The 24,469-nt window shown below is 41.2% G+C and overlaps 1 protein-coding gene across 2 annotated transcripts; it reads right to left on the reverse strand.

The window, feature by feature from the left end:
- Positions 1-1,947: 1,947 nt before the first annotated feature.
- On the reverse strand, positions 1,948-24,332 carry CALCOCO2 (calcium binding and coiled-coil domain 2). 2 transcript variants are annotated; one of them, XM_023732792.1, is made up of 14 exons: positions 24,282-24,326; positions 24,051-24,151; positions 16,714-16,903; positions 12,872-12,974; positions 12,573-12,706; positions 11,623-11,748; positions 11,327-11,424; positions 10,113-10,182; positions 9,371-9,493; positions 9,004-9,090; positions 6,477-6,572; positions 4,733-4,868; positions 3,703-3,731; positions 1,948-3,189 (listed from the first exon to the last, which is right to left on the reverse strand). In XM_023732792.1, exons 3-14 carry the CDS (start codon positions 16,891-16,893, stop codon positions 3,010-3,012), a joined length of 1,362 nt encoding a protein of 453 aa, XP_023588560.1. In that variant the 5' UTR covers positions 16,894-16,903; positions 24,051-24,151; positions 24,282-24,326; the 3' UTR covers positions 1,948-3,009. The 2 variants fall into 2 exon arrangements, with proteins under 2 accessions (XP_023588560.1, XP_023588559.1); XM_023732791.1 differs by lacking the exon at positions 24,051-24,151 and having other exon boundaries at positions 24,282-24,332.
- Positions 24,333-24,469: the final 137 nt, after the last annotated feature.

The following is a 24,469-nucleotide window of genomic DNA, read 5'->3' on the forward strand; positions in this document are numbered from 1 at the left end:
AAGAAACTCCAAAATTATTAGCAATCACTCATTTCCTCCCAACCCCTCAGCCCTAGGCATCCACTATTTTTGTTTCTAGATTGGTCTATTCTGGACATTTCATACAATATGTGGTCTTTTGTGACTGGCTTCTTTCACTTAGCATGTTTTCCAGCTTCATCCATGCTGTAACATATCAGCAATTCATTCCTTTTTATTGCCTAATACTTCATTGTATGGATATACTATATTTATCCATTCATCTGATGGACATTTGGATTATTTTCACTTTTAGCAAGTTATTTCTCCATGTTTCACTTTACTCATCTATAAAAATGGTAGTTAATAACTGCTTTGTCTGTTTCAGGGGGTTACTGGAGGTACACATGGACTATATAAAGCACATTCTAAACTGCAAAGCACTATGTGAATGTGAAGACATTAATATTTATACGAAATTAAGTAGGAGAGCACAGGGGTAGGTTATTTTTCCTGATCTCATGGCCTATTGTTGGTTAACTCAGTGGAGCAGGCGAATATCTCTTTGGGTATTATCTCTATGTAGAGTCCATTTTGCTTTTTTCATAGGTAATAGACTACATCTTTTAGCCCCAGCCTATCATCTCATGAACATTTGTTGCTAGGAGACCAGGTTAGAGTATGCTTAGCTCAGTGCAATCCATTGCCACTTTAGAAAATCACTCAATTCACAGGAGAATGGCAGTCACAATTCATCCCTATTTTTAGCAAGACCAGGGAAAAGGGCTGAAGCTATAGGTGTTCTTAGGGGCCCTGGTTTACTGAATATCTCGTCAACTCTCTTTCTGATTTTAGGTTAGCTTTTTTTCACCAGTCAACATGTGCTAGGGTGACTTTTTCCAAGGCCCACCAAGTAAGTGTGCTCAAGGAATGCCAAAACATTCTAATATTAGACCAAAAAACAAATTAGAAAGGAAAACCTGTGCCATAATAAGCACAAAGATTCCCGGAACTTCCTGTGATTTTTGCAGGTATTTTACAACTATAAAAGCTGTGGCTGCAAGGGGCATAGAAGACGGCTGGGATAGGCAGTTTCCTTACTACTAGTAGCTGCCTGGAGCCTAATTTCCCCCTTCAAAGCCTTGGTTAGAGCAGCTGGGGATAATGAACAATGGTTAAAGATGCTTTGTTTTATATCCAGCAAAAAGGGTCATTAACACTTCAACTGTGTTTTTTTTTTTTTTTTTTAAACCAAGCCTATGGAAGGGTTCCTACTGCTGTTGATAATCATGGTAAGTTGGTAACCCTCAGGGTAGCAAGGGCAAAGGGGTGGTAATTCACCAGAAAATGGTATTCACTGATCTGGATTATGTGCTCCACTGCTCCTCTCCACTGATGTGCTTAATGAAGAGCCGACTAGTACAAAATAAATGAAACTGCGATTCGTCGCTGACTATCCACGGAGTAACAGGAATTTTCTGGGAGGAAAAGGATCTGCCAGAAAAAACTCCTGTATCACCACCTCCCCATTATATTTCTATTCTAGTTTGCCTGGATGTCACATCTGATTCTTAAAAGGGCAAAAGGCTTATGAATCCAAGAGACATCTTATTGAAATGGTGATACAGGAGTAGTAATATAGTTTCACCTTTATTTTATCAAGAGAGAAATAAAGGCAAGGAGCTGTGACTAGGACAACACAGTTAGGCTAGGGCATAATTTTCAGTCACATCAGGGAAAACCTCAGGAGGAATGTAGAGCTATACTTGACTCAACCTTCTTCATGATATCATGTTTTATATCATTCAAAAGTTTTTGTACAAGTCTCTTCAGAGACTAGCTGGTTGACTGTCTGGAAGTCATTTCCATTTGTTCAGTCCCTGGGGATGGGGGTGGGGGTAGGAAGAGAAAATGGAATTATTTTCTGATAGTTCAATTAGGCAATTTTGGATGAAGGCACTCAACTTAGTTCACCAACGGTGCCATAATTCACACTGCCCCCTTGCAAAGCATGGATAGTTACAGCAAACAATCAGGGCTCCAGATTTCTCAAATTAATTCCTTATCACCCCCACCCTACCTCAAGGTAACTGCCAGCATATTCTTATTGAATAGTTAAGATGGGTGAAGAGAAATCATTGGTGGGTCTGCCATTCCCACAATCCTTTTGATCACACTTTTCTCATGAGCTTAAAAAGAAAAGACCATAAATTCAGGGTTATTTAAAATTATCAAAGTCCCTAAAATAGAGGACTAGTTTATTTTTTGTATTAAAGTGATTAACAATGTTTGTCTCATTATTGGCTTATCAATATTCAAACTCACCTGCTCAGAAAAAGTTTTAAATCCAGTTTCCAACAACTCTTACTAACCATAAGAAAGGACTTATAATAATAAAATTTATGTGCATAGGAAAGATCAGAGTACAAAATGCCAATCAGGTGTCCAGAGAGAAAGAAGGTTTTCTGTGATTGAAAATAACACTTCCTGTCCATGGTTTTAAGAATAAGATGTTTCTGCTGGGAGCTGAGAAATTAGGATGAGAAACCTTTGGTATCCAAATTAGATGTCTGAGTCCTCTGCTGTACCATTTTTGGCTAGTCTAATGAGGTCAGTTGGATAAAAGAGGCCAGATTAACCTCAGGGTTAGGGTTGAGGACTGAGTACAAATACAGTCAAGGCCTAAACTTGAATGGCAGTGGGACAAGTAGGAGAACTAATCACGTAGTACTCAGGTCAGGCCTGTTGTGAACAGCCAGGTCAGTACCATCCCAGGCCTCTTGTACTGGAGACCCTCAAAAAATTGGCACCATAGGTGACAGGCTGGCACAGCTAGAACTATTTCATTTAAAAGGTAGCAACCCACAAGGAGGGAACAGCAGCCTTTAACACTATCCTTCAGATAATCAACATGACTCCACCTCTAGGGACAGCAGGACTGAATAAATCCCTAATGATCTCAGGTTAGACAGGAACTTGAGTCACAACTCATAGTAGAAGTGATAGGTTCTACTCTATAGAATCTATCTATAGTATAGATCCAGGAGGCACTTATAGAGAGTGGCAGAGTACATGGTCTTCAAAGATCTGCCTCTGGTCTATTGGAAAGCTCTTGTCACAAATTGGACAATCCAAACAAAGGGCCTGCACGTGCTGCTCCAAGGTGTGATCCTCCTTATTCATATCATCAGTAAAGTGCACGTTGCAGGTGGGGCATTTTGTGATGGAGGCCTGGGAGAAAAAGCAAAGAGATCAGCAAAACTGTAGGCTATATGTGGCAGAGACCATGCCTAACTTGTTCCCTACTGTATCGTCGGCACCTAGCATACTGATTGGCACATGGTAGGTTCTCAAAAATTAGTGGAGGAATGAGTGAATTCACATTTGGAGATACTCACTGGAGCCTGATATTGCTGATGCAGTCAAAATGACTTCCATCCTGGAAGGGGTACTAGACATACCTTTTTTGGCTAGCTGCCTAATTCATACCCCTTCTCTAGTCATGCTGCCAAACTTAACTCACAGTTGGAGATCTTATGCAGAATGCTGATGGATGAACTGTGCTTTCTTCTCCCCACCTCGACAGCCTGGCTCAGCTTTGGACACTAAAGAAATTGATTCAGCTGACCTCTGGAGTTATCAAAATGAACTAGTCTCTTCCCTATGGCTCTCCCACGACCTAGAGCAGGAAGTGAAATTTTCTCTAGGATTTGATGTGGGCAATCTCATGAGTCAAATACTTACCAGGTTGGGGGAAGAACTTTCTTGGATACCTGAGGGGAATAAAAAAGGTTTCATTCAATGAAAAATACATCATCCTTAGATTCTCTGACTGTCCAACTATTTCCTTTCTCCCCACTGCCTCTGATTCTTTACCTCTTGTATATACCATTTACTTCTGATAGAGGGGATCAAAGTTAATGATAAAAAGAAAGGAAAAAATAATGAAATGGCATTTTCAATAGCCACGTACATGTTATATTATCAGAAAAAACAAGAAACATATTTTCAGAGTAGGAAAAATAAATAAGGTTTTAATAAGAACAATAACAAACTAACAAGGAAATAGTCTGAGAACAGATTTTAAGACTACATCCATGCAAGCAGACATTTTTCAAATGAAATGCTAAAAAACATTTTTAAAGAAAAAATTTACTTGTCACTGCAAAGATTTGGTTGTGGCTTTTAAGGTAAAATTACTGCCTTAATCTATTCAAAAAAGCAAATAAGGTCTCATATTGCTTTTGGAGACAAGAGAGAAAAGCTCCCTGTTTGGCAAGCACATCTTACCCCAAGTGAGTGACAAGAGTGTTTTTCACCCCCACTTCCTGTCCTCCAAACCACGGGTCTTTCTGGAACACACTCCTGCTACTCTAGGTCAGGCCATCGGGGTGGCTGCCGTAACTGCCAGCTCCTGGGTGGAATAATCTGCCCCTAGTGCTTCCATTTCCAAACCTTAATTAGCTTCCTCAGCTTTGTATATCTTCTACATAAAGACATTTCCCTGATTTATACATTTGGAATATAGCCGCGGGACTCAATTTGTGTCTGCTGCCTCTGGGTGAATGATTTGATTTGCGTCTTCTGAATTCAGATTTATTTCTCAATTAACAGTTCACGCCTGGCAATCTTTCTATCGGGTCCTCAGTTTCTGCCCAGCAAGTCTTAACAATGAAACTGGTCTTAATTAGCATCTCAGCTTCAAAAAAAAAATTAAGTGGGGGAAAGGCATGCAGGCAGGGGCCTTCTACCAAGAATGGCAAAGTTGTCTTACCACAATACGGGTTTCCATATACAAGTCCTGGATTTTGTCGTGCACCTCCCTGGGCTGAAGCAGGCGCTTGATATGGCAAAGAGTCAACATCTAGACCCATGTAACTCAGCAATCTGCTGTTCTCCCTCTTCAAAAGCTAAGGATAGAGTATTTATAGAGACGTGTTGAAAGGCAGCAACAAAGAATGATCACCAGGAACTGGCTAGGGGATGCTCATTACAGGTAGTTCTCAATGTGGCACTGGAGAAACCCAGATAAATGATAGATAATCCTTCAAAAGAGGAAGTAGCAGCCTCAATATTCGAAAGATTTGAGTTCTTAATATCTGAATTTAAATATATTTACTGAATTTTGTTTAGATTAATACAAAAAAAAATCTCTGAATATGTACCAACTGAAGTAAGGGGAGTGCAAAAGTTTTGTGCATATATGAGGGTGGCAGGAGCTATATTAAGACTGAAACTGTTGTATATTATTGAGAGCAGAATGCTTCTTTCAATCTCCTTCCTAGAACAATTTTTTATACAATGTGAACATTCATCTAATATAATCTTCCCTTCTTAGAAAAAAAGAAAATTAGTAAACTGCCCCATTAACATTTTAAGAGGACTTTACTACAGTTCTCAACAAAGCCTCCAAATATCACATCTTTTCCTTCTTGTCGCACCGCCACTCCCACCCACCCTCAGACTGACCCAGGAAACTCAAACTCAAAATATACTTATCAAAGGTGAAAGAATGAGAATCAATGACAGGACCAGAACAGATCTCAAAGGCCTTTTGCAATACTGTAATACACTGGCATATGATCAAAAGTAGAAATGACTGCTTGGAGGTATAGCAGAGGGTAGATGGAGAACAGCTGAAAGTGTAGATCTAGTAGTTGCAAGAATGCATGAACACCTAATCTTTGATGCTGGGTAAGAGCAGGAGAATGATTTCCAGTGTAACCATTTTATTTGCTGCCATCATCCTCAATCAATCAATCAATAACAGTGTTTAACACACAGCAGATAATAAAGTACTGGTTGGATGAATGAATGAATGGATGAATGAATGAATGCATGCATAGCATTTATTAGGGGCCTACCATGGGTCCAGCACTGGTACAGACCACCACTTCTACTCCTGGTTTGGCAGCAGAGAAAAAGGAAAAAGTTGTGCTGAAGGAAATGGATCCCCTAGCTAGCATAAAAGTGATAGGATACTATGCCCACAAAGACTACATGTATAACAGATGTCAAGTTAAAAGCAAAAGTTAGGTCTTCATCAAGACTGCGCCTTTCATTATCTACTTTTACCAAAAAAAACAAAAAACTACTCCTTTCAAGGCGACTATAGCCACACCAAACAAGTTTCAGTTGGAGAACGGAGAGGGTTTTTGTGGTAGATTAGGAAACCAGATTAAATTTAATCTTTGTTTAGGAGCAACTGTCTCACTCACTGTCCCAGAAAAGGGCCCTTTTATTTAACTTTTTATTTTGTTACCATTTCTGAGATACCCTGCTCCTTCCCCTTAAGACCTCCTACCCTCTTTCACCCTGGTGGCAAAGTGGTTAAAGCTCTCAGCTGCTAACCAAAAGGTAGGCGGTTCGAACCCAACAGTTGCTCCACAGGTGAAAGATGCAGCAGTCTGCTTCCATAAGATTATAGCCTTAGAAACTCTATGGGGGCAGTTCTACTCTGTCCTATAGGGTTGCTATGAGTGGGAATCGATTCAACAGCAGCAGGTTCACACACTTACATCATTTTCTCCCTCTATTTTCTCCTTTTCTCTCTGCAGAGTTTTAAATATAAACTCATTCTCACTCAGTCTTTTTGATAGGTCGAAGTTCTGGTCCTGTCAAAAATAAAAAAATTAGGATTAGGATCACATATCGCAATCCAGGTCCAAGGTGAGGAAAAACAAGGAGAGTCTAGTGGATTCTGGCCTTCCAAGGGGGTGGGACTTGGGCGGGGCAGGGAGGGAAATGGGGCAGGAAAGAGTGGTACTATGGAGGGGGTGCCGACTTATAGAAAAGTGGCTTAACAAAATGCCTGAGCTGGCATCAAGAAAGACGCTGACTTCTTTTGGTTTGGCTGGGAGTATAAGAGACCATATAGAGAAAAAGTAAGTTTAGGGAAAACCTCAAGACTAATTTATCAGAATTAGGGATAAATGGAGCTTTGTTTAATCCCACCCAACCATGAAAACAATCATTGTTGTTTTGAATAAACATCTCACTCAATGAAGCTTGGAGCACTTCAGGGTAGGTAGGTTGGTGTGACTTTCTCCCACAGTGTGAGGATAGGGATCTGGAATCAAGTTACACTGAGGAGGAACAAGCGCTGGAAGGCATTTCCAAGGCTATGAGGAACACAGACTGGGTCTTCTACTTCCCAGTTTGGTGGTGTCCTGCTTCCCAGTTTGATGGGTTGGCTTGACTAGTTTTATGGCCCCAAAGTTCTAGGCATGCTTCAGTGCTTCCTGTCTCCTACCTACATATATACATATGCGCATACCTCACAAAAACACTTAAGCTAATCCTACTGGTTGTGGTTTTTTTCCAAGATTTTTTATTTGAACGCTGGTGCCCAAACTGCTGTGCGCTTCTAGCCGACCCTGGGGTAGTAACGCGAGAGGGGACTACCCGATGACAGTGCTGACTGCAGGCTCCTGGTGCCCCATCCCCATTGGCTGCTGCTGGCTCTGCTGGTCCTGCTTCACTTCCTCAAAAGGCAGAAATAAGAAAGGACTATCTGAGTCTGCACAGAAGCTTCTTCGATGGTTACAAAAACCTTCCCGGAGACCCACTGCTGAGCTGGGGCCGATACTGATGGGATCCCCACGCTAGTTTCTGGCCTCACAGGCTTTCCCTTCTTTTTTTGGCTAAAAGATCAAATTTTCTTTCTAACAAGGGTGTACAATCCTCAGGGCTAGGTCTAAGAACCACAAACCTTCACACCCCTTGTTTTCCTGGGCCCCTTATCTCTGTCACCTACCAGTGCAGCAGCCCTGAGTTGCCTGATCTGTTTGTGGAGTCGTTGACATTCTTTGTACTTCTCTAAGAAACAGGCTTTCCCGGCCTCTACCTTTGCCTTTAGGTGTTCCACCTCTTGTACTAACTGCTCCTCCACTGTTGTTTTCTTGTTTCTAGGCTCCTGAAGTATAAGAGGCATAATCCTCATAGTTAGAGGCCTTTTGGAATAAAGAATTGCCTCAGGTCTTGAAAAATATTCTATGAAAACCAAGGAAACCCACACCAGCCACAAGGAGGTTTAAACCTTTGAATGGCTATATTATTTAAAACAATAATTCCTTTGCTGTATCAGAGGTCACAAATTCAAATGTGTGTATAGGGGCCAGGCAGGTAATGTAACTGAGTGAAGGAGTCGGATGCAACAAAACAGTGAAGGCTGCAGCAAAGTGGAGAACACATGACCCATCTAAAGGGCATAACAGCTCATTAGCTCCAGAAATTGCTGCTGGGTGGGAATGTGGGCTCAATGCTGCCAGATCTTCCAATTTTTCAAAAGAAGCTGGAAATACAGATTTTTCAAAAGGGAAACATTCCCATTTTCAAATGTTGGTAACTACGTCAATTTTTTGAGCTGAACTTAACCTGTGAGCTGCCAATTTGCCAACTTTGTTCTACTCCTTACTATTATGCTAAAACTACCTATATAGTAGGTCCTCAATAATTGATTGAATAATGATGCATGTATGAGTTACAATCCCAAAAGTTGGATATCCTCCAGACATTAGGATTTCTCATGCCTTTACATCAATTCAGAAAATGGGACTTCATTTAAGACAGCACCTGTTAAGACAGGCACCTGTCTTAACTGAGGCCTCTTTTCCAACAATAGAAGAAATTATGAGTCAATTAGGCTTTCATTACTATAATGATAATTGCTATTATTATGACAAAATTTGCTATGAATTTACTGTTATACTTTCCTGTTGTAGAGCTCAACCTTATAATCATTCATTCGTCTGCCCCGATAATAGCTTCTTAAGGAGGGGTAAGGGTGATTCTGTATCTACTACAACCTGTCATGAAGTTTAACTTTCAGTACTTCTTTATCACTCATTACGGATTAGAAAAGCCCACTTCTCCAAAATATTTTGTAAATGGCAGATTGTCTCTCCTTTTGGGTAGGGAGCAAAACACTCAGAGGCAAACGCTATTCTAATCTGTCTTACTTATCCTCTCCATCACCGGAAAATAGACCCTATCCATTCCTTTCTTTATGCGCCTTCCCGCACAGTCGCCCAAAGACACACGTGCCGTTAACTCCTGTTGCTTCCTTGTTGCAGCAGTTTCCTTCTGTTTCATCTCCTTCACGGTCTGCTCAAGCTTCTTCTGATGCTTCTTCTGCAAAAAAAACCAGATTTCACCCTCATTGCTTTGAAAACATTCCCCCCACCCCAGCATACACCAGGGAAGGGCCTGCTGAGCTAACCAAGCCAGCAGGATGTAGAAGAAGAGACAAGTCCTCTTTTAGTTTCTGAGAAAACCCATGAGATATCTCATTTCAGATGCTTTCTCTGAGAGCTTTCCCAGAGCCAGTGATACCCAGGTAAAGATAAAGAAAGAACAATGTACATATTTTCTTGCAAATGACTAAAAATGTCATTTTCCTCCATGATTCTACCTGATCAGTTAAACTGAGAAACAGCTCGTCATTTTCCTTTTTCAGATGCTCCAATTGCTTGGTCTTATCTTGATCTCCCTGAATAAGCTTCTCCATTTCTTTCTCTTGAATTAACAGCTGGGCCTAAAGAGAAAATAGTGAAAAATAATCAAGATATATGAGAAGGGAAACTGAACAAGAACAATGCTTTTTTAATGTATAGTAACAAAGAGATGTGTTTCCCCAGCAACTCCCAACAGCCAAATACTTTTTAGAACTCCTTTATTTTTCAGCTCCACGAAACCTCATAATCTCATACTCTAAATATTTAAGACTCATGTGAGTAAAATCCTTTGAATCACTCCTTAAAGTCCCTCTTTAAGGCATAGCTTCCTGAACAGGAGAGCAATTTTGCTGCTAACTCTGCTTTACATTCCAGGCTTTTCAGAAAGATTAGCTTGGAAGATTTGTAGCTAAAAAAAGTTTGAAAATCATTGGTATAGATGACTGTCATCCAACTTAAGAGCTCATAATAAATATAAGTTGAACAAATTATCAATTCCTTGTGGACTCTTTAAAAAAAAAGGACGGGGGTTTGGTTTAAAAACAGAAAACATACCACCTGAAATTTCAGTCCTATGCTTTGAAAGGTATACCATTAGGCACGTGCTACAATGAAATGCATCTTCCTGGGCCACCAGGAAGTGGTGGCAGTTGGGAAGACTAAGAAAATATACTTTGGCAAAGGTATGGCATTACCTACCTGAAGCTGATCTATTCTGATTCCCATCTTCTCATTTTCTGAAGACATCTTCTGGTTTTGCTCTTTGAGTCTGTGGAGGTGGAGATACTCTGTGAAATGAATGCTGATTCCAGGATCTAATGTTATATATCCTGGCCACTGAATCCAGAGAAGTAGCAATAGTTGTTTCTCCTGGTCAGCTGCCCCTGGCCTTAAATGATTTAAGGCTTGCTTGGCTTTAACCCTGCAGAATTATTTTAAAATCCACTAGTCTCTTCTACAGGAGCCCTGGTGGCCCAGTGGTTAACTGTTCGGCTGCTAACCAAAAGGTCTGCAGTTCGAACCTACTAGCTGATCTGCGGGAGAAAGATGTGGCTGTCTGCTTCCATAAAGATTACAGTCTTGGAAACCCTATGGGGGAAGTTCTACTCTGTCCTATATGTTGTTATGAATCGGAATTGACTTGATGGCAATGGGTGGGTTACTCTCTTCTATAGTCCTGTTTTGGTTCCTTGACCCCAAACAACTGCAAATATTTAATCCCTAAAGTTAATACCCAAGCCAGGGTATTTTCAATTGCCTCATATGCATGCGAAAGCTGGACAATGAATCAGGGAGACCGAAGAAGAATTGATGCCTTTGAATTATGGTGTTGGCAAAGAATACTGAATATACAATGGACTGTCAGAAGAACGAACAAATCTGTCTTGGGAGAAGTACGCCAGAATGCTCCTTAGAAGCAAGGATGGCAAGACTTCATCTCAAGTACTTTGGACATGTTATCAGGATGGACACAGGGACATCAAACTTGGTAAAGTAGAAGGTCAGTGAAAAACAGGAAGACCATCAGTGAGATGGATTGACACAGTAGCCACAACAATGAGCTCAAATACAGCAATGATTGTGAAGACGGCACAAGACTGGGCAGTGTTTCGTTCTGCTGTACATAGGGTCGCTATGAATTGGAACTGACTCGACTGCGCCTAACAAAAACAACAAAGTTAATACTTGAATTCAGGTCATTTCTCCTTCCCATTCTGATACAGATTCTCTAATCTAATCTGATACAGATTCTCTAATCTCATTTGATTCTAATCTAGAATCAAAGAGCTCACGATTCAAATGTCATAACAGGAAGAGTATTTCCTCCTGAATTCCAGGAATCCAATCTGACTCTGTCAAAGGGTGTCTGATACAGCAGTTCCTCATATCTAAGAATTATGAGACCAACTCACTGAAGCAACTCTAGCTCCCAACAGTCCTCCTGCTCTTTCACTTTTTGTTCCAACTTCTTATTGATGCTCTTTAGGGTTTCTAGCTCCTCCTGTAGTCCCTAAAAGAAAACAGATTGAAAAGTCATCAAAGGGACAAATCAGTTCTAAGAGTTTTTTTTAGTATCTCAGGCAGTCAACAAATACTTATTAGTATAAGGGGGTGAGATCACAAGCAAAACAGAAAATAGTGCTGGATAAGAGGCACCATCCAATTCTGACCTCTGGGATTCAACTTCACCTTTAACCAGCAGCCATACCTGCATCTTCTGCAGCTCAGCCTGCATGTCTGAGTTCTGCTTCTGGAGGCTGACACAGCTGTCCTTCAGCTCCTGGTTTTCTTTACAAAGCTCCTTGTTACGCTGATCAATCTCCTCCACCTCTCCCTACGAAAGAGCATTCCATAAACTCAGATTTGATCCTTTATAGCTCAGTGGATATGTAAGTCCCTCTGAAAAGAAAATTCCCACAGGCTGAGATGGTGGGGGTCTGGTTGATTTCCACTCACTATAGTGACACCCATGTACCCTAAATGGGAGCTGCTCCTTTGTGAAATTAACGGTGTAATATAGGTATGTCTGTATAAGTACAGCATTAAGGCTGTCATTACCACAAAAGACAGATAAGCAAAAATCAAGGCCATAAAAAGTCAAAAGGGGGAATAACAGAAGAAGGAGGCAATGTAGATTCTTCTTGCAGAAACTTAGTATTGTTTGTCTCTCCTACTGCACTTAGCTTCTTGAGGCCAGGGACAGTGTTTTAATTCTTCATTGCATCCCCAGTGCCTACCACAGTGCTGAATGAAAAGTAGGTATCCTGTTAAATGACTAAGTAAGTAAATGAATCTAATATATGACAGGCTCTGTGTCAGAACTGAGAGAGATACAAAGAATATTTGGTACTTTTATCCTCAAAGGTGCTGATGAAATAAATAAATAAAAAGGAGCTGATAAACTTACTATGGTGACAAAATGTACATATGACAAAAATTAAGTAACTGGAAAAGTTAAGATAAGTGAGTGGTAATGAGTCAAAAGTTTTAGAGAAGGAAGAGATCATTTATTGTTAGGATTCTTATTAAGGTTCTGAAATCATTTCTGAATGGGTTTTTTCCCAACACTATCTGACCCAAAAGACTTAATAATTTCACTCTATTCTCGAATTGCTAATCCTAATGGCATAAAGGGACTGAGGTGAGATGCTTACAGACCTGAGTGGTAACAACCAGGATGTCGTCTTCACTTTCCGGACGGAACTGGAAAGGGACACTTGCTCCCCGGACCACACCATCCTGATCCACATAGCAGAACTGGTAATACTCATCATCCTTGGGCAGGTAATAAGCTGAAAACACAACATGATTTTTAATCCAAAATAAAATCTATTCAGAAAATTAAAAATCTGGAGTTTATTTTTTTATCTGTCTCAGAAAGCTCAAGGTCAAGAAGATTAATAATTAGCCTTTTCTGCTGACTGTCTCCAAGACCTTTGATCCTGTATTTTTCTCACCTTTGAATTGGACTTCCTGCTGTTTGGCTGATTCGCTGTTTAGGTCAGTGGGCAAAGTAACCCACATGAAGGTGTAATACTCACGGGTTGTCTTCCATCCCACCTGCAAAGATAAGAAGGCTCTTGCTCAGCATCTGAAAGGGCTCAGGAGGAAATCTTATTTGTGCTATCTCTTCTTAAAACATACTTTTTATTTGTGTATGTTGGAAATACAACAGAATGGGTTCATTATGTCAAGGTTCACACACCATGGATCAAATCTTGCTTTTGATTTATGACAACATATGGTAAAATGTCTGGTACCACTAAAAATTGGCATGCACACACAGTCCAAAATACCAGACTTAAAAGAAAATGATAACAAGTTACTCCATACCCAGTATAAGTGCTCCAAAAATTACATCTCCAAGTCAGACAAACAACTGAGCGATTGGGGGAAAAAGTTCTGGGATTGTGAACCTTGATCCTGCTATCTTCTTACAAAGGGTGTTCTTGGAATTTCTACATCAGAAAGCACTCTGACCTGTACTCTCCACTAGTTTGTCCTCTCCTGAGTCCAATTCAGCCTTGCCACCTACACCAACATGGTTATACTACTGCATTTAAAAAATGCATTCTTTTGAATAACGTATGTGCGTGCATGGGGTAGGGGGAAGCAGGGAGTCTTAGGTTATGAGGCACCAGATAACAGAGTCCAGGTCAATATAGTTTTCTTTCTTCAGTGTTTTTCTTAATGCGTGCTTAACATGACGGCTTTTTGGTGATAAAGACAGTAACAACAATCTGGTGATTATAAAGGCCCCTTCTAGGTACTGAATGCAGTAAATCATAAGACACAAGAACATAGCAAAACATGCCTCGGAGCAGAAAGCTGGCTAAGTGGAAAATCTTCTCACCAAATGTTTAAGACAGCTCAAATCTTATCTGGAAGATGAGGGCGCACCAGAGAACAGAAAGGAAGCCATCGTGTCTTTAAGGGGAAAACTCGGTAAATGAGAAGCAAAATTACATTTATTGCCATATTTTGACCCTGCTTGAGCCCAGTGGGAAGAAAAAGAACTAAAAATAAATTCCATTTTTATACATTAAGGAATCAGAGTAGAGTTGAAAAGGCTACACTGAAAGCTTATCAGAACATACTAGGGCATGTTTTAGTGTCTCATTAATACACACTCCATTGCTGTATGCGTCTCAGAGCCACCGCAGCCTGCGGTGGTCCAGGAAGCAGGAATTTTATAGAGTCCTCATTCACATCCTGGAGTTTCTTAATGCACTGTGACCAAAATATTGTTTGGGAAGGCCTCAGAATTACTGCTGCCTTGAAACAAGGAAACAACTTCTAGCCACCTGCAATTTCTGGCCTTGGCTCTTCACTAAAGTAGACCTAAGGCAAAAATGGCTCTCCTAGTCCCAGCCTGCCTCTGTGGCATGATATTTTCCCTCTTTGAATCCTTGAAAACATTTAAATACCCAGGTAAAGCATAGCACAGAGCACAGGATTACACATTGACTTGAAGGAAAGAAAGCTGATTCCCACCCGCTTTAGGCTCTATGACTGGTGGTGGCTCTGTCTATATTGAGAAGATGTAGCATACGCATGCACTCAGAAACATTTACTAAGTGCCCACTAGGTGCCAGCAACTACTGGCATTAAGGGTGATAAGGAGTTGAGGAACCTGATTAAGGCTACACAGAAAGAACAACGTGAGATATGAAGGACAAAACTTTACACTTAACTCTTAATTCTCTCTCTGTTAAAGGAATTCAGCGCAATACAAGAGACAAAGCACAGGTCTGGGAGTCAAACACACGAGTTTAAATGCTGCTTCACCACTTACTCACTATAAGACCTTGGGAAAGTTACCATTTCTCTTGAGTATATTCATTTTAGTCATCTGTGAATAAGAGACAACACTACCCACCTCATGGGGCTGCTGTGCTGTTAGGATTGGAAAACACACACATATACACACTCGAAACCTCACCAAGGGCTTGGCACGCATAGTATGTTCTCAAAAAAAAAAAAAAAAAATCTATTCTCTCTTTACCAAAACCAAACCTGCTGCCATGAAGTTGATTCCATCTCACAGAAACCCTATAAGACAGAGTAGAACTGCCCTAAAGGGCTTCCAAGGAGGGGCTGGTGGATTCCAACTGCTGACCTTTTGGTTAGCTGCTGAGCTCTTAACCACTGCACCACCCGTGTTCTTTCTTTAGTAGTCTGAAAACTTCTTAAAACTTTTGGGCTTCAGGATAGGTGTTCCAGTTAATGGTTTTACGGGCAATGAACATTAAAGATCCTTCTCTGGATTAACCATTATTTCTTGATTTGGGTATGGCAATCTGAAATGCATTCCAAATATAGATGCTTTATTTATTTTTTTAATGTTTTTAAACATATTTGTTTTTAAAAAGCACAAGATTTTCATTTGGTTTTGGTGAAGTTTTCACTGGCAGTTCCTATGTGCTTGGGGAATACAAATATTCAGTTTAAGTAAAACAGAAATGTAACTATGTTGCAAGAAATAAAAAGTTACATTTCAAAGTCTAGTAAGTAATTTTTAAACCATTTGCTTTTTTTAATATTATCTATATCTGCACTGTCCAATATGGTAGCCACTAGCCACATGTGGCTATTTAAATTATTTAAAATTAAATAAAATTTAAAATACAGTTATACTAGCGTAATTCAAGGGCTCAACAGCCACATGTATTGTACAGTGAAGGTATAGCTCCATCACAGAAAGTTCTATTGGACAGTGCTAATCTATATGCTTTGCTACATTTAGGGAAGAAAAAAAAAAACAAAAAAAACTACTATCTTCTTTCTTTCTAAGAGAAAACGCTCTGCTGTGTCAGTTTTATGTTAGAATATCTTTTAGTCTGATGACTCAATATCCTGCAGTCTCAGGAACTGTCACGACACCTGCCAGTGTCCCTCTGGTTGTCAACTATTCCTACCTCCAAACACCAGTCTTGTTTCTCCAGCTTCCATAGCTCCATCAAGGACCTTGGTATTCCAAACAATTAAGGAAAAGGAATTTAATGAGGGATGTGAATAAGTAACAGCTCCTTCAGAGTGCAGTGAAGAATGGTGTCTCATTTCAGAATGAGCAGCGTTGGCGAACAGGCATATGACATACTGAGGTATCAAACCAAAGGTCACTGACATTGCAATTCAGCAATGTAAATTATTTAAATCTGACCTTTATCTCCAGTCTCTGCAAATAGGAAGATTTGTCATTATGGAGTGTGTATGTCGGAGACAAAGAAGAAACAGAAAAGGGGAAGCAGTTAAGAGAAAGTTCTGTACTTGAACTGACAGGGTGATTAGACACTGGAAGAGGTCACTGAAAGAGCTCATGAACTTTGTCAGAAATCTTTCAAAAGAAGCAAGACACACTCAGGAACAGATTTCTTGGATGCAGGGTGTTGGACCAGGTAACTTCTCAACATCTTTTCCAGATCTGTGATACTCATATTAAAACAAATTAAATACTGTACTAAGTAAGGAAGTGTTGTTTAAAGTCACAGGAAAATTACACAAGAAGGGACCAGCCATCCCAGTCAAGACACAGACGGTATTTCAAAATAAGATTATTTTTTAAAAATTGTAATTGGTCTATGAATGCATTATAAACTTTGAGAATCAAAATCTGCAACCTTATTTTATTTTGAGATTGAATTTAAAATATGAGTCCCACACCACACATTGGTATGTGAAGGGGAAAGTGTCAGGGAGTTTAGTCTAGCATTTTAAAATTGGCCAGACATAATATAAAAAAATGCTTATAAGATTCACCTCTAACTTCTGATCGCTTGGTACTCAATTAACCACTTACTCTAAAGATGCCAATCCAATCCTTTCGACGAGGGATGAAATGCTTGGTGAGGGTATAATAGCATGTGATGTCCCCTCCAGGAACGTAGAACTTCTCCACACTGTTAAAGATGACCTGAGCGAAATGACAATGATCCAGCAAGACAGCTGATGTAGGGGGATCTTCTATTATCTCTTCCATGGTAAGGGTCCTGTTATGAGATATAAGAGTAAGGCACAGAAAGGATTGTCGAAATGCTGGAGATTTCTGGGCACTCACCCAGGGAACATTCCGTTCAAGGCAAGTCAGGAAAAGCAAAAGCCTGACAAGTATTGAGGTCATGCAACTTGCTTTCTGTTTCACTTTGAGCCATTCTGCAGTTCATAATTTCCTCTACTGTAAGAATTTTCTGAGAATCTCACTGACCTCTTCACCATGGACATTTTTAAACCACCACCCTCACATATCCTTATTCTCTGCTCATAGCTAGTTTGTTTCCCTTTCTCTGAATGCCTTAAATAAGTAAGGCAGCCTGGAGAACAATGGCCTGAGCTAGGAATCTTAAAACCTAGATTCTAGATTTTAAATCCCAACAAGCCCTGTGACTTTAAGAAAGCCAATCTCTCTGCGTTTTGGCTTCTCCATTCAATTCCATTCCTATAATTATCAGCCCTTCCATATATAAGGTACTCTACTGGGAGCTGAGGATGGGAGTGGGAAGAAAGATAAGGAGGAGAGAGAGACAGATATGCAGTGGTGACAAGCATGGGTTCTGAAAGCAAAATGGCAAAATTCAAATCCCAACTTCAACTACTAAATGTGTGACATTGCGGGATTTACTTAACCAATCTAGCTCTGTGTCTGTTTCCTCATCTATAAAACGGGGCTAATAATAACACCTACCTCATTTCTTTTTTAATGGGGGGATAAGGATTAACTGAAATAATATGAAGGGTCTAGCCTTTAAACCCGTGCTAGGCACTTCATACAAAGTAGAGAGGTGTTGAATGACAAAGTACTTAGCACAGAGTCTAACACAGAGAAAGGGCTTAACAGATGTTGGTGATTATTCTTGTGGGTTTTTTCTTTTCTGGTAGAGTCTTTGCCCTCATAGGATTCTCAATCCAATATGGAGAGTAGATGAATATACTAGTGACTGCCATAAAGATGGAATAAGAAGTGCAAAATGCTCTGGGATGTTCAAGAGGGAGAGATGGCAACTGGTTAGGGAAATGAAGAAAAGGTTCAGGAAGTAAGCAGACTCAGAAAAGCCCTCAAGGAAGGCTTAGAATTTTGACAAGGGGGTTTGGGCATGGGGGCATTCCATGTGAAGGAAACAGCACCGGGTAAAAGCAAAGAAAAATGCAGCCCATATTTGGAAGACAACAATCAAGTTTGGATCTCTGTGTACAAAATAGGGATAATAACTTGTGTTTCACCTTTCAAGGTCACAGTAGAGATGTGACCAAGGGTGGGAAACAATTTTGGAGGTGAAAACAATACATAAAAGAACGAAGTCTTTTCAATTGTTGAGATCTGATATTTCCTGCCCCTCAAATTGAGTCACACGCATTGTTTTCTAAATGCCTTCACTGGTGTAACACTAAGTGGATTCGTGATAATCAAAGCAGGGTTTTACAGGGAAAAATTACAAAATATGCAGGACTGCACAGCAGATGGGGAAACAGCTGTACAGATGCAAATACTATATACCTTACAAATTCAGCTGTTGAAACAAGGAAGATTATTATACACATAATTAAAAAAAAAAAAAAGTTCATTAACCAAAAAACACTAGCTCTTCTAGCCCTGTCCCACTCTACCTATTTCCTGGTTTTATTTTGAAGTGTAAGCAACCAGACCTCTTCCAGCTCTGCCAGTAGTCTTGTCACAGAAGGCAAGGGAACTCTGAGCAGTGAACTGTCTGTCTATTCTTGGGATTGAGACAAGGAACTAAGAAATGCATTGACTTTCTGTTGTGTGATACAGCTTAGCCACATCCTCAACCTCAAACCTCAGATCAGCTTTTCTAAGTGTGTGTGTGGGGGGAGGTGACATTCCAGTCCAGGTCAAGTCTCGTTCCCTATGATAAGCCATTGCCCGTGCAATGGTTTCTCTTGGATGTTTACAGAAGAGTAGGCAGGGAGGTTTCTCAGCTTCAAACCCCCCACTGCCGCCTGTCTAGTTGATTCTGACTCATAGCTGTAAAGGACAGAGTAGGACTGCCCCACAGGGTTTCCAAGGCTGTACATCTTTAAGGAAGCAGACTGCCACATTTTTCTCCTGCAGAGTGGCTAGTGGCTTTGAACCGCTGACCTTTTGGTTAGCAGCCGAGCTCTTAATCACTGTGTCACCAGGGCTCTGGTCTCAGCTTACCCAACCCCTATTTTTACTAGTGGTCTCCAGTCATGTTGATGCCAGCATGTCCCCTTGTCTCAAGCCTAGAGCACCAATTTATCTAAGCTTGTAATATGACTTTATTCTTTTGACTATGGATTATGAAGAATATTCAGGTAATAGTGACTTCAGGGCTTGCCCCTCAATTAATCTCAGTATCACACTCCCTATTCTTTTCCTTCATCCACCAGTTGCCATCAAGTTGATTCCAACTTATGGAGATCCCATGTGTGTCAGAGTAGAACTCTGTGCCATAGGGCTTTCAATGGCTGATTTTTCAGAAGTAGGTCACCAACCCTTTCTTCCGAGGTACCTCCTTGGGCACTCAGCCTCCATTTGGTTAACCATCTGCACCACCCAGGGATTCCTTTTTCCTTCATAACACTTATATAATTTGTCTTCTCCACTTAAGACCATGAGCTGCAAGGGCAGGGACCATAGCTACTTTCTTCACCACAGTTTACACCCCACTCATAGTAATCACTGATTAAATAATATACGCATGCCAACTATAAAAATGTAAAAGGAAGGGGTTTGTAGGTAAACAATGGTGGGCCTAACGAGTTCTTTTTCTAGGCATGCCCTTAATTTGCTGGATACCCTTGGTGAAGGTGCTGTGCCTCAGTTTTTTTGTTGTTGTTTTCTGAAATAGGGCAAGGAGATGATAATCTCCAAGTGCTATGCCGATTCTTGGTACAGCTGGTTCAGCTGGCATGGCTGGTTCAAATTGCATGGTGCCAAAAAAGCAAAAGGCACAGATCTGATTTCTTTAAGGACCCATCAAATTCACTCTCCATGACTAACCTTCCACACACTCAAACTTTGGCTAGCTGTTTTGCAAATGGATGCTACTCGGAAAGGCAAGACCAAACAAGGGTATGGGTGGCTTTGGACAACCTCTCTGCCCTCACTAGAAAAATAACCCAAATCTCATGCCAACCAAAGTCAGCCTGAAGAAGGGACAGCACATACGTACAAAATGACATGAAAGAGCTCATGTTCTGAGTGTATAGCCAAAGGAAACACTATCTCTTTTCATTTATCTGAAAACCTAACCATTCATCTGGCAAGGTCAACAGCCTTGGTACCTTGATTATCAAAAATGCAAGAGACTCCACAAAGCTTCCTATTTCAGAGATCTCATCACCTTCCCCGAAGGACTCAGAGGGCACCCAATGGCACTCAAGGTATTCGTAACTCAACCATTCTTAAAATAAAGGTGAAAATTCTCCTCTGCCAAGACTGGGGAAGGGATTAAGGGGGCAGGCAGAGTGGAGAACAGCAATGGCTTCCCTTCTCTCCTTACCAAAATTGAGAACAGGAAGGGCCACGGGTAAACCTAGAGCACAACCATGCTAATCTGAGCTAAATCAGTGAGGAGGTTCTCCATTAATTTTCCTGGAAGGAAGATATCAGCTGATTTTTATGGTCAAGTGATCGTTAAAGCCTTTCCTCCCTCCCAGTGATTAAAATTCTCTGGGAGAAATGGGCTCAAAACAACACTTGGGAAATTACCTTTCTGACAAAGCAATCTAGAAGTGAGTGTGTGTGTGTGTGTGTGGGGGCGGGGGGGGTGTATAAGGAAAACTGGAACGATTTGACCATCAACTTCCCCCTCCTCTAGCCACCCTTTCCACTATAGAAACTGTCCACAGTCTACTTCTAATTCTGGAAATAACCAGAGAGGCAAGGAAACAAGAAGAAACATAAAAAGAACAAAAGTTAAATTTAGAAGTCCAGAGAACTACTGATTCATGAAAAAGCAGTGGAATGAATTAGGCTTCCTAGAAATTATGGAATATTATTCCCTAAAAGGAGTCCTGGTGATGCAGTAGTTAAAGCACTTGGCTGCTAACCAACAGGTTGGCAGCTCAAACTCACCAGCCACTCTGTGGGAGAAAGATGCGGCAATTTGCTTCCATAAATATTACAGCCTTGAAAACCCTATGGGGCAGTTCTACACTGTCCTATACGGGGGCCACGAGTCGAAATCAGCTTGACAGCAGTGGGCTTGGACTCCACCGAATTCCTCACTTCTACTCCCCAAAATTAAGGACTGGCCACATAAGAAGTGATATGGGAAAACAGATTTTTAAAAAACAAAACCATCAAGCATGCGAAAATAATGCACAGAGATTCTAAAAACCATCAGAGCCACTTTACTTGGTCTCCCAGATATAGTTACTTTTCTTTTCAGCTAATTCCAAAAGGATTAGGGTCCTCAGAGGAAGCAGGCAATAAAAGGCAATGTATTTTAAAATGAGTCCCCTGAACTGGCTCCTGGCTTCTAAGAAAGCCTGACACATTTTCATTTAATGAGCTTTTCAAGCCTAATATACTACTCCCAGGACTGTTCTATGAGAGCACAGATCCTCTATGTCCTCTTGAAGAAAAGGAACAACAGCCAGTTCTACTCTTGCTCTGAGTTAATCCACAAACTACACTGATAGGCAATTTTTAGCAGAAAATAAAAAAATGTTGTAAAGCTTCCTGGTTCAGACTCTAACAATGCAAATATTCAATGAAATCAACTCACCAATTTTTCTAAAGATTTGTCCGCATGTATGCTGAACCAGATATGTTCACTTTGAGGACTAAGGTGCATCTGACCCAAGCCATGTTATTTTCAATTGTCTCATATGCATATGAAAGCTAGACAATAAATAAGGAAGACTGAAGAAGAATTGACGCCTCTGAATTACGGTACTAGTGAAGAATACTGAATATACCATGAACGGCCAGAAGAACGAACAGATCTGTCTCAGAAGAAGTACACGCAGGGTGCTCCTTGGAAGTGAGGATGGCGAGACTTCGTCTCACATACTTTGGACATGTTATCAGGAGGGACCAGTCCATGGAGAAGGACATCATGCTTGGTAAAGTAGAGGGTCAGCAAAAAAGAGGAAAACCCTCAACAAGATGGACTGACACAGTGGCTGCAGCAATGGACTCAAACATAGCAACAATTCTGTGAGGATGGCATAGGACCGGGCAGTGTTTTGTTCTGTTGTACATAGGGTCGCTCTGAGCTGGAACTGACTCAACAGCACCTAACAACAAATGCTGAACTACAAATAAGAAATAACTATTAGAAATAACTAAAATTATACCTTAAAGAATGGCCTGCCTTTTTAAATTAGTATTTTATACCAATGTTTCAAGAGAAATGAAAACTGTAGGTAGCGTCTCTGGATTAGTTCACAGAAGGAAACCAAATGATTTAGCAGCCAAGGAGAAATGCAAATCAGTTCCTCATTTGGGAACAGGGAAAACAAAAACAAGTAAAAGCCAAATCCATATTTAATCTAATCCCTTCATCCGGCTTACTTTGTTTTCTAAACAATTAGCAAAATGGATAAACTGATTTGAATCCCATTCCTCCCTGGCCCTGGAAGAGATGCTTACACATAACCACCCTTTGGCAATGGATACTATGAGTGTGTAAACGATCCTGAGACAGGTAGCAAAAGCAAAGACACACAATCATTTATCACAAATTACTGAGCCAATGGCTCTAATATGAACTTTGCAAATGTATTCTAGTTCCTTACCTAAGATTTTTCAGAGTACCTTAGAAAAATCTTATACTCCCATGAAGCTTTTAATATTATTAACTGCAACTGTTTGGATTGGCTGCCCAGCTTCTTCTAAGCAGGCCCTCACTTCACATACCACACGAGCAGTGTCAGCTGTACTAGGGGGAGAACAGAAAAATGGTTCTGGGACATGAGATTCAGACAAGTGGAGGAAACTGTGAAAAGCTCAAAGCTATGTGGTACATCTCCATTTTACTGAGATTATTCACTTTTTCTTGCAAGAGGTCATTCTGCCAACCCCTGAAGTATTATGGGTAGCGACAGTGTTTGAAGTGTAGTGGAAAGAGGACTGGGTTAGGAGCCAAGGGACCTGGGAGCCTGTCTTAGCTCTGCCACTAACTAGCTGAGACCTTGGTCAAGTCATACTGCCTGATTTTAGGCCTCAGTTTCCTTGTTGGTAAAATGTGTGGATCAAGCTAGATAATGTCTAAGGGCCTTTCCAGCTATAATCATGATCCTAAGTCAAAGAGTTCATTTTAACTGTCTCTCTTTTCATCTAAGAAAATAAGGAAGCAAGATATTATATCAATAAGCACAGTCACATTTTTTAAAAAGCCCCAGATGTATTATCTGACCATAAAGACAATACAACTTGTTGGTGCCGGGTAACGCAGGATTACCGACTACCTTTTTCAGGGCCCTTTCCTCTCCAGAGCTCTCATGCCTGCTAAAAGCAGAATTTCAAGCCCCCCCTTAAAATACCTGGGAAAGTAAGCCATCTAGATATTCTTTAATCATGTGCCCTCCATAATCCGCAAAGGAATACTGCATAAAAAGCCGACTTTAAATGGGTTGTGCAATAGTGGAGACAAGTTATAATGAATCATCCATATTAATCTACTCAGCTCCAACCACGGCCATTTGTTGGCTTAGATCAGGAACAAAGAATCCAAGTGACACAGAAAGTGAACGTGCCCGGGAGGGGTTGAAATCATAACGTGGGTGGGGACATTAGCCCCCAAACTAAATTGGGCTAACGGTGGTGGTGTGGAGAGGCAATGGGAGATCAACCCTAAAGAAGCCGGTCACTCCCCTTTTTTTTTGCTTCGTGGCTGCCTAGAACATCTCCTTCACTTTACAGAATGCCTGATCTGAAGGAAAGGGGCTCCAAGGGCCAAATCTACTCGTAGATAGGGAAACTGCGGCCCACAGAGGAAGCTGGGATGACTCAGCCCCTTGGAGTCAGTGCCCTGCCTCAAGCCTCAACGCAAGCAGCAATGGGATCAAGGAAAGGGATTATGAGGACCATCACGATCTCCGCGCCCTCGGGAAGGGGCATGACGCCATGACGCGTCGGGGTGGCTGCCGTGCGGTCACTACCCTTAACCCGGTCAGAGTTCTCTCTTTGCTCAAGGAGCCTCCTACCTGGTCACAAGCACTGAAGCCTTGCCTTCGTCAGTAGAAGGCTGCCTTCTAACTCTCGAAGGCCGCGAAGGGGCTTCATGAGGTCACTCCCACTTATTACCCTAGAAAGGTGTATGAAGTGAAAACAAAACCTGAGCCACCTCTACCCACCCAACGCGCTTTCTCAAGACTGGAAGTCTGAATCTGGGGAACCCGATGGCCTAATTGTCCCCTTTCACTTCAGGGACTCACCGAGGGTAGCAGTCATCGGCGGCGCAACAGCAACCGGGCAGGGCAAGCGACAGGGGCGGGGCTAAAAACCGAAGGAAAGCTGATCTGCTTGGCCCCGCCCATAACGTCATAACGGTCACCAAGCCCCGCCCTCATCGCGTTGCGTGCTGGGACTTGCAGTGCTCAGGTAGCTGGGCCCCAGGAGGGCT

Source organism: Trichechus manatus, unplaced genomic scaffold (assembly GCF_000243295.1).
Source record: "Trichechus manatus latirostris isolate Lorelei unplaced genomic scaffold, TriManLat1.0 scaffold00054, whole genome shotgun sequence".
Lineage (NCBI taxonomy): Eukaryota > Metazoa > Chordata > Mammalia > Sirenia > Trichechidae > Trichechus > Trichechus manatus.